The sequence below is a fragment of the Octodon degus genome, unplaced genomic scaffold (assembly GCF_000260255.1).
Source record: "Octodon degus isolate 3935 unplaced genomic scaffold, OctDeg1.0 scaffold00025, whole genome shotgun sequence".
Taxonomy (NCBI): domain Eukaryota; kingdom Metazoa; phylum Chordata; class Mammalia; order Rodentia; family Octodontidae; genus Octodon; species Octodon degus.
In genome coordinates this window covers 17467034-17487484 of record NW_004524601.1, presented here as the reverse complement: position 1 = coordinate 17487484, position 20451 = coordinate 17467034, and the positions used below count along the sequence as shown (strand labels likewise).

The 20451-nt window shown below is 35.5% G+C and overlaps 1 protein-coding gene across 1 annotated transcript in view; it reads right to left on the bottom strand.

Moving 5' to 3' along the window:
- Nckap1 (NCK associated protein 1) overlaps window positions 1-20032 on the bottom strand; it is a 103270-nt gene extending 83238 nt beyond the window's left edge. The window contains exons 1-3 of the mRNA XM_004628636.3: window positions 19844-20032; window positions 8730-8747; window positions 7558-7668 (exon numbers count right to left, since the gene is read on the bottom strand). Coding sequence (XP_004628693.2) covers window positions 7558-7668; window positions 8730-8747; window positions 19844-20032 — 318 coding nt within the window. The remainder of the gene's footprint in view (window positions 1-7557; window positions 7669-8729; window positions 8748-19843) is intronic.
- Between the last annotated feature and the right edge of the window lie 419 nt (window positions 20033-20451).

Below are 20451 nucleotides of genomic sequence, written 5' to 3'. Positions count from 1 at the left end.
AAAGTTTAGGAATAAATCTCTCTTTACTAACTGAGCACATTGTTTAAAAATCCTAGATTGGGGCCAGCCAGATAGCTCAGCGGACTAAGGCACATGCTTAGGCAGAGCGCAGCGGCCAGGTTAGTTCTCCAGTGTGCTGTGCTAGCCCCACCCCCAGGGCTCGCTGAGATGGCGATTGAGACTGGGCGTGTTGGCACATGCCTGTAATCTCAGCACTTGTGAGGCTGAAAACAGGAGAATCACTACAAATACAATCTGTGTAGTGAGACCCTGTAGACCCTGAACCCTGTATTAAATACATTAAAAAAAAAAAGTCCTAGAAATTTAAGATTGGGTCCCGTAGTAGTTAAAGTAAACGGATTCAATTAGTTTTATCTTAAGTACTAACAAACTGCTAATACAGGTAGCGGAGTTAGTCAGGTATAACATTTTTGTACAAAAGACTTCTTATTATATTAGAATTAACACAACCTACCTCATTTCATACCACCATTTTCCATTACAAAGAGAAATGTAAATACGTAGTCTAAAACCTTTACATTCCATTGTGAAGGTTTTAAAAATATACCATGCGATTACATAACATGAGTTTTATAACCTGGATATACTCAACATAAATCGGGCCTTTCTTATTGGTTAGACCCCACCCTGATAATCATTAAATGCATCAAACGATGTCAAACTGGTTTAGCACAGTATTTGTTGATATAGGCACAGTATTTGGCAAACATTAAACAGTCCTTTGCCCTCAAAACTTTCTAGTATCTTTATTTCTTTTCCTGTCAGTTATGTGTGCCTGAGGCAAGATCCTTCAATGTACAGTGTATCAGAAACTTGTTATAATTTTGCCTATGTAAACTTGGCAAGCTTTCTCACAGGAAAACCAAAAAGGCTTTCTCTAAACTTCCTATATTACAGCATACTATTTCTTAGTGTTCAAAATCATGTTTATGCATAATTGCAGTAAATTAATGGTTATAAGCAACACTATCCAGCTTCTATTTGGAGCATCTCTATCATCCTAAAAAGTTCTCTGTGCCTACTATTTCCAACTAATCTTTCTTGTAATCCTAGCCCTAAGCAAATACCAATCTATTTTCAGCTTCAATAAATTTCTCCTTGCTAGTCATTTTCTATAAAACAATCACATAATACATACAGTATCTTACACCTGGCTTCTTCACCTTACCTAACATTTTCAGTGTTTAGTACCATCTATCTCAGTTCCTTTTAACTGCTCAATAATAGTTATGTAGAAATAATACATTTCTTTAATTATTGATCAGTTGATGGGCATTTGAATTGTTTCTAGTTTGGGGCTATTCTTTTTTTTATATATAATTTTTATTTGTGTGTGTGTGTGTGTGTGTGTGTGTGTGGCCAGCTCAGCCCACCAGGGGGCGGGGCTGGCTGGCATGTGGTGCTGGGGGATTGAACCGCGGTCCCTGTGCTTTGCTAAGCTTGTTCTAAGTAGGTGCTTTAGAGCATTGAGCCATCTCACCAGCCCTAGTTTGGGGCTATTCTAAACAATGAATGCTTCTATGAACAAGTCTCTGGGCAGATGTGTTTTCATTTCTCCTGGAAAAGATTCCTAAGAGTAGAATTACCTTTTTCCATAGTTCTTAACTGCTCTCAGGTATGACTGAGATAGGTAAGTAAATTGAAAGTTCTTTAAATAAGAGTTACTATAATAAAACATAACTTATTCATTTGTGAACATATGCTCACAATCATACTGTGAGATTGTGGAAACAGAAAAACTAAGTATAAAGTACTGATCCTATCCTAAGTAAGTCTCACTTTATGGGATGATACTATGCTCCTTGAGAAAATGCATAGATAATATTTATAACATAAAATATTCTTAGTTTGAAAACATATTTTTCAGCAAGGCATGGTAGTAGACGCCTATAATCCCAGCACTCGGGAAGCTGAAGCCCAAGGATCCAGGAGGATCATTCCTAGTTCAAAGCCAGCCTGGGCTACAAAGAGCTTAAAGCCAGCCTAAACTATATAGCAAAACTTGTTTTAAAAAGACAAAAACATTTTTAAAAAATATTTTGGAACAGAAAGAAAACATACTTCTCAAAATATTTCAATAATAGTTGGCATTTTAATCTAAAATGCCTGTATTACTCTGTGGGACTCAACTTACCAATGCATCCTTCTTCCCACTGACTTGAAAATCTAATTTAACACAAAGGACAGTCTCTTACAAAATTCTTTCCTAATAATCTAGCAATCAAACCCAAAGTTTTAATTACATTTTTATACTAAAATGTACAACGAAATAAAATAAAATGTATAATGGAGGGCCAGCCAAATAGCTCAGCAGATTAAAGCGCCTGCTTAGGCAGATGCACAAATAAAATAAAATAAAATGTATAATGGAGGGCCAGCCAAATAGCTCAGCAGATTAAAGCGCCTGCTTAGGCAGATGCACAGGCCAGAGGTTCAATCCCCAGGCCTGCTGTGCCGGCCCCGCCCCCAGGGCACCCTGATAGGACAAGACTGAGCGTAGTGGCATGTGCCTGTAATCCCAGCACTTGGCAGGCTGACCACAGGCGGATCACTACAAGTCTGATCTATGCAGTGAGACCCTGTAGACCCTGTACTGAATACAAAAAAAAAAAAAAAAAGTATAATGGGTAAATCCATCATGATAGTTTCAAGACAGAAAATAAGTTTACCATTTTTTAAAAATGCAAACTAGATTTCAGATGTAAATACAAAGGAGAAAGTTTTGGAAAACAACTAGTAGGACAAGTTTTACATATATCTGATGATTTTCTTTATAAAAAAATCCTTTCAAATAAAATTTCCTGTACAAAATAACTTCTGTTAATACAAGCAATTTCTATAATTTTCTTTCTCCAGTGGAGTAACGGATTGCCCTCTATAAAGGCGTAAGTCACAAGGAAGTCTGAACAGACAGGAGGGGACAGTAACCATGACTCAACAGAACCCATACTCGCTACTGCAGAAGCTGCAATGCACACTCCCTCTGCTGTCACCAGTGCCCCCTTCTTCGCTGTGTACCAGAGCAAGGAGCTCATGGTTCTAATGGAACTAAATATATGGTCATCAGGGCAGTGACTAAAGAGATGATAAAAATTCATAAAATTTTGGCTGAAAATAAATTTTTTTGTAAAAACTTACTTTAGGAGTTGGGCATGGTGACACACACCTGTTATTACAACACTTGGGAGGCGGAGGCATGAAGATTACAATGAGTTCTGGGCCAGCCTGGGCTACACAGTGAGATTAATGCTAGTCTGAACTGTATAGTGAGACCCTATCTCCAAAAACAAAACCACAAAAAAACTCATTTCAGAAATTTCAAAAAAAAATTTAGTTGAATTTCCATGGGAAACAATTTTTTATGAGTACCTTTTCTGACACTGGGGATAAGTAGTACTTGTAAAATATAAATCAAAGTAGAACACAGTGTTTATCTTGATTCCTGAGATAAAGCAAGCACGTTATGTGACACATAAAGGATTGTGATTCCAATAACACTTCTACAATTTACTTAGTAGCCAAAAATCTACAAGCTCCTATTAATCCTAGATGCTTTTCTCTCTCTCTCGGTACTAGGGTTTGAACTGAGGACCTTGTGCTTTCCAAGCAGGTATTTATGCCTCTGAGCTACATATCTAGCCCCCAGGTCTTTAAACTTTCATCAATCTACTTTATGAAGTTAAAATAGTATTTCAGGTATAAGGTCATACGCCTATAATCTCAATACTTGGAAGGCTGAGGCAGAAGGATCAGGCTTGGAGGACTGTTTAGGCTACAGAGCAAGTTCAAGGACAGGCTATACCATAAGAACTTGTCTTAAAATTAAAGTTGATTGATTAACTGAACACCTCACTTCTCATTTCTTAACCGAAGTGGACTAGGAAACCCTCAGCAATATTTTAACAGGTCTAGACCAAAACTGAGATCAATAAGTTTCACAAATATACTGTAGCTAGTGCTTCAGTAGGTCAAAAACAACAAATTATATATAGAGAACAGTTGCAAAGATGGTATAACAAGACTTTGCAAACAATCACAGTAAATCTACAAATAGTCATAATACTCAATACTATATAATCAATTGGACAGGTTAAAGAAAGAACTATCACATAATCCAACAATTTTATTCCTAGGTATCTATTCGCAAAAGAAATTAAAATACATATATATAAAAACTTATACCAATGTTCATCTAACATTTCATGTAACAATTATAATAATCAAGTAAAAACTGACCAAACATCCATAAATTTCATGAATGAATAAAGTGTGGTATAGCTACACAATGGAATACTAGTTAGCAATGAAATAAAATATTGATACTGCCATGCTACTTCTATAAACCTTATGATTACATATTTTACTATTCTATTCATACAAAATTTCCACAATAGGCAAAGATAACACAAAGTAGGTAAGTGGTTTCCTAGGAATGGTCATTGATAGGAAACTGGGAATGAATGTTAGTGGGTTTACTTTCTTTCTGAAGTAGTGAAAAGGTAATTTGGGTAAGCTATTATTTTTTTACTTTTATTTTTATTACATTAAAAAGCATGAACTTCAAATAGGTGAACTGTCCAGTATATAAGCCATCCTCAGTATATTTCTGTGATTAGTACATTTCAAATGGATGACCTATATAAGAAATAAAATGACTGTTTATATGTGATGTATATACATTTTTAATTTGTTATGATGAAAGACACACTGTCATTAATCCTCCTCAAAACAGTCCTCTGATTTAGAATACATTTATCCCACTGTTCTTGCTACTTCCTGAGACAGTTCTGAAGTTTTCTTTTGTTTTTTTGGTTGCACTGTCATGTCTACCTGGGTGTCCCGAAACAAATCAAAATGTTTATTGCCCCTATCCATGTGACCGGTGAAGAGCAGAGTTACATGTGTGCAGTGTTTCTACGAGTCCATTTCTCCAACAGATCATACTTGGCAAGAGTACACATCTTATTTTTTATTACACTGCATTAAGACACTCATGAAAGAGGACTTCAAAAACTGCTTCAGAAAGTAAGAAGAACAACAGGATAAGCAAGTTCAAAGCAAGAAATATTTGAAGGGATTATTCACAATGTCTTTCAGTGTTAAAATTTTTTTTAATTTAAAAATTTAAATTTAATTCACCATATAATTTGACTACCCTTTGTATATGAATTATACCTCAATAAAGCTTTTATTAAAAATAACAATTTTGAACACCTGTGCTGGTACATTCTTACAATCCCAGCTACTCAGGGGGATAAGGCAAGAAGACAAGTTCAATACCAGACTGGGCAATTTAGTGAGACCCTGTTCCATAAACAAAAAGAGCTGGTGATGCAGCTCAGTGGTAGAATGTCCCTGAATTTAATCAACAGTACCACCCCACCCTACCACAAAAGAGCAAAAGAAAAATTCAACTAGGTGCTTTAAAAGTTGTAAGGGTTGGGGCCTGCCCCTTAGCTCAGTTGTTTTAAGAGGCTGCTTCAACAAAGCAGTCAGCCTCAGGTTACTGTGGTTCCATTCCCACAACTCCAGCCAGCCAAACATGCCCTGCAGGCATTCTGAGCCAGCCCCCCCCTCAAAAAAAAAAAATAAAAATAAAAAAAGATGTTGTAAAGGTTAATTAAAGCTATTAACAAGAAACAACAGAATTGTTATTATGCAAGTAAACAGTTTGCCATGCATATCAAGAAAAGCAAAATTCTTAATTGGCCCTTAACTTAAAAAAAAAATCAGTTATTTAAAAAAATATGTATATAATCAATTCTTGATAATCTTCTAAGAAAGAATGCATATTGTGGAACTATGTTACATAAAAAATTATGCACAAACATGCACATTAAAGTTTTAAAATTTTTGAAGTATTCATGTCACATTTATGAGTCTTAAGAATGAAATGTAGGGGCCAGGGAGATGGCTCAGTAAAATAAGTGCTTGCCTGGCAAGCGCAAGGGCCTGAGTTCAATCCCCAGTTCCACCAAAAAAAAAAAAAAAAAAACAATGAAATGTGAAAAAAATAATAATAATATTTTTTTTAAAGAATGAAACATACATAGGATTAAATTCAGGAAATTTTCGTAATAAACCTTTCTTATTTAGAGTGACTATACAAGCTCTCACATGAGTCAGCCAAATAATTTCACTTAAAAAAAAAAGACTTCTCCATAGTCATGTTTTTAAGAAGTGCATATACTTTGAATCATCCATTTTGTAGTCAGGAACCAATTCAATCAGAAATAAAACCAAGATATCTACTAATCAGTATTTTAAAAACAAAACCAAAAACAAAACATGGAACTCTAAAAACTTATTTTAAAAGCACTTTACCAGACATTTAACTGACTGGCATGAAAACATGTTTTCAGTAAAGTGATATCAATAGGCTAATCACAAGGACCGGCCAAATAGCTCAGCGGATTAAAGCACCTGCTTAGACAGACAGACCCAGGGGCTGGGAGTTCGATCGATCCCCAGGCCTGTGGTGCTGGCTCTGCCCCTGGGGCACACAGAAATGGCAACTGAGACAGGGTGTGGTGGCATGCACCTGTAATCCCAGCTCTTGGGAGGCTGTAAACAGGCAAATCACTACAAGTCCAATCTAGTAGTGAGACCCTGAACACCCTGTAGAACCTTCCCTAAAGTACAGAAAAAAAAAAAAAAAAGAATAGGCTAATCACAAATCTTCAATGAACACAAATGATTTGAGAAAAGAAAATGATATTATATCTTTCAAACATTTGCAAAAATAGGGAAATCATAAAAAGAAATTTCTAAACTACATTTGTACATAAAGCAAAAGTGATAACGATGTAAATTCAAAGAAAAAAACTAAAAAGACGCAGAAAAACTCCAACTCAGCAAAATTTGTCTTAAAATTCCATGGTGTACTTTCATACAATGTTTTATCCTAAAAAACTATGAAGAACTACCAAAATATATATAAAGATTCTGAATAATGTTACACTTCAAAACACCAAGAGAAAAACCTTCCCATGTGAAAAGTAATGATAGTAACAATTTTTACATGTCTGCTTTTCACAAATATTTTTGTCAACTACAAAAATAAAGAAATGAATGTATTTTACAACTAAACATACTAATTATGAAAAAAATAAAAAATAAAAGCCTTGCAAAGTCATTTATTAACCTTAAAACAAATTTAAGTTTATAAGACCAAAACCAAAAAAATCTCTTGAAGTATTCACACAAATATTTGGATATTATACATATTATATCCTTAAAATTGTGTGTAATAGGGGGCTGGGGAGACAGCTCAGTAGAATAAGCGCCTGCCTGGCAAGTGCAGGGTCCTGAGTTCAATTTCTAGTACCGCAAAATAAATAAATAAAATAAAATAGTAAGAAATTAAAAATGTTTCCCACAAGGAAATGACAATGTAGTTTCAGAAGTAATCAGAGCCCTTACTATTTATAATATGTATATCAAAACCAAAATAAGAACTACTACAAGCATGATACAGGCCACTGCTTTCTTTATAGATATCTAAAATCAAATAACTGAAAAATCAAAATGACTTACATTGTTGTTGCGAGTTTCTACAGCAGGAAATTTTCTGACTATGAATTTCACAGCAGATTCCAAGTTTTTGTCAATAAGGTATGATGGTTTGGCCTTAGGATCTCCACAAGCCTAAAAAAAAAAAAAGTAATAAAAAAGTGAAATAAATCCTCCTTCCAAAATGAAAAGCAGCAAATCTGTAATCAGAAATTAGAGAGGTATTTATTGTTTTTGGTGAGCAGGTGATAAAATGAATAGGCAAAGTGCAGGGATTGTCACAGCTGAAATATGCAATGGGAGACAGTACAGAGATGTTCTTCTACTGAAAAAAATGCATGGAAAGTTTCAAAGCAGTTAGCGCAGAACAGCAGTGAAGGAAAAAGCTCAAACCTAAAGGAAAATAATAATAAAGAAAAGAAAAAGAAGAAAAGAAAAAAATTTTTGGTTTGAGGTAGAATTGTATTCATCTGAAGCTAGTAAAATACTATAAGATTAAATATTAAAAACAGTACTGGATATGTTTCTTTCTAGGTGTTATAAAATAAAAGCTTATGTTTGAATGTCTTTTCCAAAATGTTTTCCTCATTCACTTTAAACATTTTAATACAAGATCCCTAGTTCAAAAGAACTGGAAGTTGTTAAAGTTTTTATAATGTTAAAATGTGTTGTCTGTTCCTCTGAACATCTGAGTTACAACACTGTTTTCCATCATACCAGTAGCACTTCAAACGATGAACCTACATCTGTTCTATACCTCACAAGCAGAGAACAAGTGAAATGTTTATATCTGACCACATCAGCAGTGCAGCATTCCCTGTAATGGACTATAAAGCACTACACAAATGTAAGGTATTATTAGAAAAAACTTTTGACCTGAAGTATCAGCAATACAGAGTATAAATTTTAATACTGTTCACTTTTGTTACGTGACATTTAATTAACTGCTTGCTAGTGAGATGTTATTTCTTAGGGAATTATTAAAATTATTCCACTCCTATTTATTTTTATGCTATTTTTTGCAAGGATGTGTCCTTTCTGGTGCCTCTGTGTGAGGAAATGCAGTACTGCAGTTTAATGGGTCGCTTTCACTCTTTTCTATGGCTATGTTGTGGATTACAGAAAGAGAAGTCATGAGCATGAAACTGATCTGAAGCGGGCAGGCGGGCAAAGGGAAGGTGAAAAGCTTTGCAAACCTTCCAAACTTGTCCTTGCTGGGGAAGCGTTGTAATAGAAAGAGAAAGAATTACGTGTCAACAATAATTGTCAAACTATGACATACTTCTCAGTAGAAAACTTATGCACTGCACACTAAGAATAACAAAACAAGATTAAAACTACATGGTGCTACAATTTTAAAAGTACTCTAAGTTGCGAGTTTTAGTATACAACAATATAGTTTATACTACTCAAAGCTGAATACTGCTGTGTAAGTGTACAACCATGTCAGTTTCGTGGTGACTTAAATAATACTAGAAAGAAAGAAAAATAAGGACTACATGCAGCTACAGAAACAGGAGCAAAACCATCAGTGAAAGTTTACATACCTTAAAAAGAAACGGTAGCCAAGAATAAAAATAAATTGTTATTGGATGACTTTTGCACTTCAACTCAAATTGAAACTTTTTTCAAATATCACCTAGCTTCCAAGCCAGAATATAAAATCAAAGTAAACATTCCTATATTTTATAAATATAAATAGGAATGCAGTGGGAGGAAAAACCCTCATAATTCTCATAAATAATTAGATAAATTTTTTTAAATTTACAAATCATAGTCCTTAACCAGATCGATACAAAGCTAGAATGTTAATGCCATTTCAACATCATAATAACATACATTTGACTGTTCTTCAGAATGGACTATCATTTAAAATGTTATTTCTTAACCTTACAATTTGTTCTTCCAAACTATAATTAGTAATTAAGAATCACAAAACTAAGAATTTGTTCAAAATAAACTGCTTCATATTAACATTTCCTTACATCAGTGGCATAATGAAAACCAAGCCTCATAAACATGTCTGGATAACACAGAAACCTAAAGCAACTTCAAATTATGTTCAGATTTTTGAGAAAATATACACTGTTTCTTGTTTTGATTATTTAAAACTTCAGCTACATATCCTAACGTTATTAGTAACTATCAAATATGAACATACACTGGGCTATGATAACCAATTCCCGCAATGACAGTGTAAAATCTGTGTAAATTGTGTAAAAACTTACCTACCTACAGTGTCTCTGTGTGTGTGTGTGTGTGTGTGTGTGTGTGTGTAGATCTTCTTACACTGAAAATAAAATTTCATTTCAATGGGATAATAAAAAGGTATGTAGAATCTCCTTTCCTTGGAACTGGTTCACCTTTTTCCATACAGCCCAATGGGTCTTACCTAAACGTCCTACACCAAGAGGCTGTACTCCAGAAAGGTTAAAAACAGACTGTGGAATAAAATTAGGGGGGTTTCAATCTTCACTACTTACTAATCATGGGACTTTGGATATATTATATAACATCTTAGTTTATTTGGAAAATAGGGGGGTGTTAATAGTTACCTCATGAGAATTTAAAAAGGCAAAAAAATGGCACATCGGGGCCGGGGAGATGGCTCAGTAGAATAAGCGCTTGCCTGGCAAGCTCAAGGGCCTGAGTTCAATCCCCAGTTCCGAAAAAAAAATTGTCTCTCAAAAAAATGGCACATTAAATGCTCTAAAAATGTTAGGTGCTACTAATAGGTATAATGATAACAGTCAAATAAAAGGCTAATATGAATAATCAGAGTACGAAAATGGTCTTTATCATAGTACAGTATACTGACCTAGCAATTAAGTATGAACTTGCTTATATGACTAAGATCCCCCTCTCAATCACACATAGTATTTTCATTTACCTTGAGTCTAAACCACTGCATTGTTTTATTGTAAATAAGAGTTTAGCCTTATAGCTATTAACACAGGGCTTTTTGAGACTGGGGCTGATTTGGATTTTTCTTGCTCTGGATCAAAATTAAAGGTTTATACATGGTAAGCAAATTCTCTATCAATGGGCTAAACCCCCAGTCATAAAAACGTGAGTTTTTAAAGTTAGGTTATCCATGTCCAAATCTTGGCTCCATCATTTATTTTATTATTATTTTTAATTTATTTATTTATTTATTTGTGTGTGTGTGTGTGTGTGTGTGTGGCCAGCTCAGCCCACCAGGGGGCGGGGCTGGCTGGCATGTGGTGCTGGGGGATTGAACCGCGGTCCCTGAGCTTTGCCAAGCCTGTTCTAAGTAGGTGCTTTAGACCACTGAGCCATCTCACCAGCCCGGCTCCATCATTTATAAACATGAATGACTGACATTTTTTTTAACTTCTCTGTATCTTGTCTTCATTGATTTATCTGGAGAAAATAACTACAACCTACCTTAAAAAGTTCTGCACTCACTATGAGAAACTAAAGTATTTCGTACATCATGAGCACTCAAAAAATGCAAGACTCATACAAACGATATAGATGTGTTGGGCATTTTATTTTTTCTAAAAGCAACTCTTGATTTATGAAGAATGTTCAGGCAGGAAAAAAAAAGAAGAAACGAAAAAACTATATTGTGACTAAAAATTACTGTCCAGGGAATATATTTCCTGATGAAGAGCTTTAATTATTCAATTGGGAAGGGGTTTGTTGTTGTTGTTGTTTTTAACTACTCTAAACCATGGGACCAAAGTTTTAACAAACCAGAAGTCTACCTGTAAAAAGTTCAATGTTTCCTACTCCAACAAAAAAAATTTAATTTGAGGACAAACTGTATGATAATTCAGGTCGTCAGAACACAGCCTGTTGTTAGTACAACCTGAAATTGTAACTCAACCTATACCTTAACTATAACATCATACAAAATTATCTCACTATTAAATTGTCATCCTTGAGGATGAACTACAAAAATTTTAAAAACTACATAAACTTAGTTACTAATATATTTTACACAAATACAGTTCAGAAAGTCTTACCACAAAGACCACAAAGACTGAATCAAAGTATTTAACAGATTTTGAGTTAATAGTGAAAATTTCTATATCTTCTGACCCTCTCCCAAAAGGTGATTACAAAATTACATTTAAGTCCCTCAAGCTTGTATCCACCAGAAATTTATAGCAGAACCAAAACTGAAGAGGTTGGTTATTCACTACACAGAAACAAAACTATGCATGAACTAAAGAACGTAAAGTGTTCCCATCTATTTCAAATCAGTGTATTTCAATAATGCATAAAATACTACTCTCAAATTGCTGCAGATCTAAAATGAAAATATTTATACAAATTTCTAATTCTCAGAACTGGAACTGTATTTTCCATATATAGTCTACTTATACCCTTTAATAAAATTTAAAAAAGGTTAGCATTATTTAATGTGGTAGATAAAATTATAGTACTTTTAGGGAAAACATTTATACACAATAACTAAAAATTTTGTTTTGAGTCAAGTAGATCACATCTTATAAGATCTTAAACTGACTTCTAAGCTTTACTGTTACAGCTTGTGTCTAAATCCCCTGTAAAGCTTCATGGGGTCAAAGGTGGGGCTTTTGCAGAGGTGCTAGGTCTGGAATGTGTGAGGCTGGAGTGATTCATGATACAATGTGAGGCTCAAGGGTACTAGGATTAAGGGTGAGAGTGCTAGCCGCCCTAAGTGGTATAGATAACATGTAAGGGATAAAAACAGCTATAGTGTCCCTTACTGCTTTTCTACCTTCTGCCTGATGTGAATTATTTCTTCTCTGTAGTTCAGGTCTACCATGTCACTCTGCCTTGGAGCCAGCCAACTATGGACTGAAACCACTATAAACTATGAGCTAAATAAACCTTTCCTCCTTTAACTTTGGATGTAGGATATTTTCACTCAGCAACAAGAAAAGTAAGACACACCACTTCCAAATCTATAAACTAAGGATATCATTACGTTTTTAAAAAACAGAATACAAATAAAGTGTTTATTTCAGTGCCTGGCAAATAAGTAACAGCAAGTTCTAAATAATTATGCTCTCTTCTCTTAACGAAATGTTGGGCTGGCCAAATAGCTCAGTGGGTTAAAGTGCCTGCAAGCATGCACAGGGCCCAGGGGTTCGATCCCCCGGTGTGTCGTGCTGGCCCTGCCCCTGGGGCTCGCTGAGATGGCGATTGAGACTGGGTGTGGTGGCACGCGCCTATAAGCCCAGCTCTTGGGAGGCTGACCACAGGTGGATCACTACGAGTCCAATCTACGTAGTGAGACCCTGTAGACCCTACAGACACTGTACTAAATACAAAAAAAAAAGTAGTTCTATAGAAGACAATGTAGAATACACTTCTGAAATACAAGTCATTATTTTGTATTGAAAGTAAATATCAAACTATAACATCAGGCAGGAATAGTTCAAGAAATGCTTCCTAATGGTCTTCAGCTTGATTTAGAAGAAAAATATACATTAAGTGTTCATTTTGTTCCACGCCCCAGAAATAGCACTAATAACGATAGCCATTTACTTACTTCTTACTCTTTTACCAGGCACTGTACTAATACATGAATTAACTCAACATTTAACCTGTCAAGTTAATAGAAGTATTTCATGATGTGGGAGCGGTGGAATACTAGCATTGCTTAGCCAAAACACAGCTTGAAGCGTAAGAGGAGCTGACAGCAAGCAAGTACCACAAAGTTGGTCTTGTGAAGGAAGACAGCCTATGTGCAGGCCTCCAGAAATTCACATACAACCCAGACAATAAAATGTAAACATCACAGGGAATTAAAGAGAAAGAAAACAGAGTTTTAAAGAAATAACTGTTCGTTAATTTATTTTTTATTTTTATTTTTTTAAGACTTGCAATGTAATTCTATGTCCCACAGCCTGGCCTTGAACTCACAGTGATCCTCTGCCTCAGCCTCCCAAGGGCTGGGATTATAGACATGCATTACCATGTCTGGTTACACAGTTCAATGGTTCTTAACATCAAAAGTACTTCAGGGGCTGGAGAGATGGCTCGGTGGTCTAAGGCACCTACTTGGAGCAGGCTTGGCAAAGCATCAGGGACCGCGGTTCGGTCCCCCAGCACCACATGCCAGCCAGCCCCGCCCCCTGGTGGGCTGAGCTGGCCACACACACACACCACACTCTCTCTCTCTCTCAAAAAAAAAAAAAAAAAAAAAAAAAAGTACTTCATGGACATTATTATTATTATTTCAGTAAAAACCTTCTGAGATAATTTATTGATTTATTTATCTTTTTGAAACAGAGTACCAGCACTTGGGAGGCTGAGGCAGAAGACTGCCTCAAGTGCAAGATCTACCAGAACCACCAAGTGGGAGACTGTCTCAAAAAGGAAAAAAGAGATTACTTTGTGTGTGTGTGTGTGTGTGTGTGTGTGTGTGTGTGTGTGTGTGTGCAGGGTCTCACTACACAGCTCAGACTCCTAATAGCTCTCCTGTTTTCAGCCTCCCTAGTGCTGAGTTGGACTCTACTAACAGCTCAGTGCGCTGGGGGCAGGGCCAGCACAGCATGTGGTACCGGGGATCAAACCCTGGCCCCTGTACTTGCCTAGGCAAGCTTTCAGTCTGCTAAAGAGATTATTTTAAAAGTAGCACAGGTATAAATCTACCTACAACTATAGATTTAGGAAGTTTGAACATTTAAGTAAAATGTTCCAGTACTGTAATTAACTATTAGGTTTTCTCACCACTGTGAAATTAAACAATGCATGAAAGACTAACAACAATATTACTAATTCTTAAACTACAGGATCAAAATTAAGATTTTAGGGGCTGGGGAGATGGCTCAGTAGAATAAGCGCTTCCCTGGCAAGCGCAAGGGCCTGAGTTCAATCCCCAGTTCCGGAAAAAAAAAAAAAAAAAAAAAAAAAGATTTTACTAAGCTGTCTAATAAATACAACATTAATAGTAGAAAAAATCTTGTATGTGCAATGAAGTACTATTAATTTTGTAAAGTCTAACACAAAAGAACCCGACTTATTACTGGTTATGCTTTCTTAATTGTTTCCTCAATTAGAGGATTTTTTTTTTCAAAGTTTTATTGATAAACAGCAATGAGACAGTTTCAAATCAAATCGGAAGTACAATTTCAAATCAAATCGGAAGTACAGTTTCAAGAAATAATACACTGCATATATTCTTCTTAGTGGTTAACTGCTGTACAAGATGCGGACTTGTGATCAAGTTAGAGGATTTTTCATTGTAAAACATTAATACCTGATTTTAAATGTAAGTATCTAAAGTAGAAAATTTTATTTAAAATTTCAAAATTAAAAACCAAGTATCCTTAAGTGAGGAGACTGACTGTATGCACTTTTGGAATTGCTTGTTGCTTTTTGTTCACACCTTTGTTTTATATGTACTCATTTCCCCTTTCAACCAGAAATTTCTTCTTTTTTATAATCATATGGTTAGTATTTTCAGTTTGTTCATTATAAAATGTATCAAGAACTAAATCATAGAATTATAAAAAATATATTTAACATACAAAGTCAGTAAAAATACATTTCTCTAGAAAGTGGCAACATTTATGTTTGTAATTCTAAACTATTTTACATTTTAATACACTACACAGTCAAAGAGCAGTTGTCATTAAACAGGTGGAGGCAGGAGGATTCCAAGATCAAATCCAGGTTGGACATCTTGGAGCCTGTCTCAAAAATTAAAAAGTAAATAAATAAAAAAAAAGGTGGAGTGAAGTTCAATGAAATGTCCCTGGGTTTGCTCTCCAGTATTATTAAAAAGAAAAAGTTAAAAAGATCACTCTCGTACACTGATTACATGATCTGAAAGGTCTTTTCATATAAATTTCAGTGGTTCACAGTAAAATGGGAAATACTTGGTGTACTGTCATTGCACATTTCTTTAAAAGGTTACTGTGTACTCCAAAGCTGAACTGTATCTTTCCACAAGCAGGTTTCTAAAGAAACATTCACTATAACAAACAATTCACTAATAAGTGTAAAATAATTAAGACTTCAAAATTAAGGGTCAAAAAAGATACCAAACCAAAGTCTTGCTTTTCTGTGATCTTTGACAAGTTACTTAATCTCTCAAAAGCTCAGTTTCTTTCTAACAAAGCTACCTTCATCAGAGCTCTAAAGATAAATGAAATAAAAACGGTGTAGCATAAAATCTCAATAAATGGCAGCCAGCATTACAATTGTTACATACATTATCGGACAACTGGTCTTAAGAAGGATGAAGGCAATGAAACTGCTTAGTTCTACTAAGCTAAAATGCACATTCACTAAATTTGGCCCAAAATTATTGTAATTTTATTACAAATTACCAAAGAGCATCAATTAGATTTTCAATCATCCTAACTTGAAAATACAAATTTTTCCATACACACACATTTTCATCTTGGCCTCTTCATTTTTAACACACACCAGATGTAACTAGTTTTTTCTTTTAATTTTCTTTAAATGCAAATGAGCAAGCAATAGATTAAGGAGTGCAATTAATTTCATTCATATGTAAACTGGCCCATACTGCTTCTCTGATTTCATTTTGTAAAGAATCTACCTAATTTAATCATAATATAATAAAATATGAATATGTTAACATTATAAAGAAAAGGGTATAAATCTATATAGCTTTATAAAAAATCTGTCTATCTCTGTTCGTCTGTGTCTGTCTCTCTCTCTCTGCCACAGAGCTATCTCCCTGGCCCTAGCTTTTTTTTAATAGAAGACAAATGGAGTACATTTTTTGAGGTCACACTTATTATATTTGATATTTTTATAACAAGTACAGTACTCCTTTTGTAATCTTTAAACGAATACTTGCCCTATTTAACAATTTCATTAAGAAAACATAGGAATCAACATATCACTGCCACTACAAACATCTTTTTATTTTTCTTCCATATTCCTTCGTGATCTTTATTTTACCTTCTCAGCCTACTTTTAAAGCATAAAAAGCAGAAGTACTGAAATCTCATACACAGCTTCTTTGAAAAATAAAGCCACATTTTATTTAGACTATAAACTTTATGTCAGGCTAGTGTTTTTTTCTTACCAAGTTTAAGATTCTTGAAGAAATCCAATACAGAGAGAAAAAATTTCTAATATTAACATATAACTGCCACAATCCAATCCTGGAACACGACTGACCTGATTTCTCTGCTCCTGACTGACTGAGAGAATAATGCCCTCGATTCAACTCTGAAAGGGGAAACCAAAGCCAGTTCCTTCACCTTACTCAGCACTGCTCCCGTTTTTTTCCTCCCTCATTCATGAAGCAGGTTATCAGTTTAAAACTTTCGATTTTACACTACTATTTCGGTTAATTTTTTCCCCTTCAGGAAACACAATCTGAAAAAAGGCTAGGAGGTCTGAGGGGGCACCAGTCTGAGAGATATTTCTATAATTAAATTTTAAAAAGGATCTGTGTGAAAACCTCATATTAAAACATTTTCTAATTGTGAAAGGTTTTTTCTCCTTTTGTACGGTTTAAAACTGTAAGAAAAAAAATCCAAGTATTAACTGAGATCTTTTTGATACAATGATCAACTTCATGTTCCTAACAGTATAAGAAAAGGGGTAAGAAAAAAGTAAATGACAAAAAGAACATCATTTTACACTCAGCAAATGTTTTCCTTTGAGACTTAGGTGTCTGTTTATGTGAAAGTAAAACTTCAGAAAAGTTCCATAGAAGTTGCTCACTCCCATAAATAAATACTGTGTGACAAGCATAGAATCCTTCAACTATTCTCACATGTACGATCGTTTACCTTCACAAATAGCCCTGTGAAATGGGCAGAGCAGGCACTACCATCCCTATACTACAAAAAACTACTGGCCTGTAACTTCTCTACTACTTCTACATGATCAAGGATAATACCATTAAAGCCCCAAAGACCTTCGTGTTAAAATTCTTTATTTTACAGATGAAAGAGAAGGATGTTCAGGAAATCACCTATGCTGGTTCAATCCCCCAGCACCACATGCCAGCCAGCCCCGTCCCCTGGTGGGCTGAGCTGGCCACACACACACACACACACACACACATAAATAAAATTAAAAAAAAAAAAAAGGAAATCACCTATGCAATGTTACTGAACTCACAGGGACAGCATCAACAGTGGGGTACACGGCTCCTAACTTTTGGCTTTGTTAATTTCTCTCAAAAGGGTTTAAGATCACTGTTTCAATGAGTGGCATAACTAAACTTAGAAGAAGATGTATATTTTAATAAAAACTGTAAGGAATTAAGGAAAGAAAATATAAAACTACTTATTTTATCTCCATCTTTTATTTAAAATGTCCCCTTCTGAATTATATCCTCAAATCACAAGTTCCCTAAGATTCTCACAACTTGTAAATAATCAGGTCTCAAATATTTTGACTGATGAATTAAAAAACATTTTTCATAAGCCAATGTTAACACTCCTAAGCGTCGGAGCATATAATTAACTATAATAACCTAATTTACATAGCTCATTATTTTTCTTTGTGCTCATTAACATCATTTCCATAGTAGACAGATCAAGTACCCCAAATTAGAACACCCAAAAACTGAAATGCTCCTAAATCCGAAACTTTTTGAGTGTCTACATGATATCACAAGTGGCAATTCCACGCCTAACCTCACGTGATATGTCACAGTCAAAAGTAGCTGCTCTAAAAAACACTGCATTAGATTTTTCTCAGGCCAAATGTATACGATGTGTATGAAACACAGTCATGGTTAAAGTTGGGTTCTATCCCCATGACATCTGATTACACACACACACATACATACATGTACGCGCAAATATTCCAAAATCTGAAAAAAAAAAATCTAAAGTCAGAAATATTTTTGTCCTAAATATTTCAGATAAGAAATACTCAACCTACATGTACCTCCACTAAAATAGAGCCAAAACTCAAATTTGGTAGACAACCTAATGCATAAATGCGTTAATAAAAATGTCATAATTGGTTAGTTGCCAGACTGTATTATGAGGTGGAAAGTTTTTGAAAGAAAATAAGCAATTCAGAGGAAAGATTACAGTCTATATTGCCATAAAAATCCAGAAAGCAATGAACCTTATAAACACATGGTGAACAGATCTTACTTCTTTGGCAAGATATTTGAACAAATGTTTCAATCCCTAACCAGCTGGGAAAATTTAACAGTCGTACAGACAATTCCATAGGCTGAAAGATCCAAAAATCTATCTAATGCACTTATACACAAAATTATGCAAGGGAAAGAAACCAAAATCTATTAGAGTAACACACTTGATGTTCTTGCTCTCCTCTCACTGCCCAGATCAAACTCATATAATCAAGCAAAGTATGCAAAATATTTCTCAAAAAGCTATAATTGTACAGTAAGTACTGAAGTGCACTACTTCATTAACTCAAGATACTTGAAGATAACAAGGATCACATCCAACCTATTTTAAGTTTCAGTAGTTAATACAAGCGTTTAACGTTTCTCAAAACAGGAAATGAAAAAAAAAATTGCTTTACAAAAAGGCACCAAACTGGAATTAAGAGTTCAAATGCTTAGAATTTAGGTTCATCTTATTTGAGTATTAAATTCTGACTGCACTTACACTATAAAAATGTCTAACGGCTACTTAAAAAAGGTATTTTGCCCAAATACCCAAATCACTTTTGATGTTACTCTCACTTCCTCTTCTGGAAACCATCATAACCATTTCCTTTAACCACAATACCACAGATCTAGTAACTTCCAGTAATGTTTGACTTGCTCGTTTTTTTAAACAAACTGCACATGCAGCTTAATCTCATCCAAAAACTCAGGTCAATACAACCTTTAAGTAATACTACCTAAAATTAAATTATTTCCAACCAATAAAAAATTATGATCAAGGCGCCTTGTGAACGCAGGACACTCAATAACACTGAACACCTGCCACATAAAACCAGGTAGAACGGAATAGGCCTGCTACAAGTACCTGCCTTCAGGTAAGCAACGAATTTGAAAGTTATGAACTTGGGACAGCCTTTAGAATTGTCACTCTAAACTGTGAAAACTGTACAAACTTAGACAAGTGTCTAAATCAAACTGCACAAATTAATCAATCTTTACCCTCGAACCTAAAATGAATTTAATTTAAAAATCTTTAATAGTCCTAACACAACCTATGATCTACAGTTCTACAATTAAGTTGATAGGTACATTCATGATATATTAAAGCCAATAAAAACACGAAGATCTGACACCAAATATATACTGGAAAGATCTATTTAGACAGTACCTTCCCCCCACAAATCTCTATCAAATAGTCTATTAAATCTCTATTAAATTTTCTCTTATATTATTTAAAAAGTGACCTTGTCTTACAAATAGGGTTGGGTCCTCTTCTATGAAATTAACGTCATTGTTTTCTATCTTTACATCCACTTTCCTTAACTGCAAATTCAGCCTTCCCCTCTTTAATCTGAAGACCTGCACTGCACATTTTGCGGGGGTCGATTGCTGTAGTTGCTCAAATGACCCGACTGCGTTAGGTGTCAGGTGTAGCAGCAACATACTTCGTCCTTACTTCAAGAAATGGTGCTTAGGTTCCCGGTCGGAAAAAGTCAAAATGAGGAGCAGGCAGCGACAAGGTGGTTATTCCTGTTCTAGTGACTCACAGCCCGCAAGTATTTCCGAGGACAACTGGATCCACCCTCGCTTCCCCTCCGCTCCATCTCCCCAGTGAAGGGACCCCAAATCCTCGCCGCGCCCGCTCCGGAGCGGCTCTAGGAATCCACAACCAAGCGGCGGCGCGAGAGGGCCGGGGCTGCTCCGAGGGGGAGCGGAGGGTGCAGCCCGGCCACCCCGCCGCCCGCCGCCCGGGGCCTGGCCACCTCGACCGCCTCGGTCGCCAAGTTTCCAAACAGCTCGCCCGCGAGGTCGCCCCCCGCGACCCCTGACCGCGGGCGACGGCGTCGAGGTCTCCGGGCTCC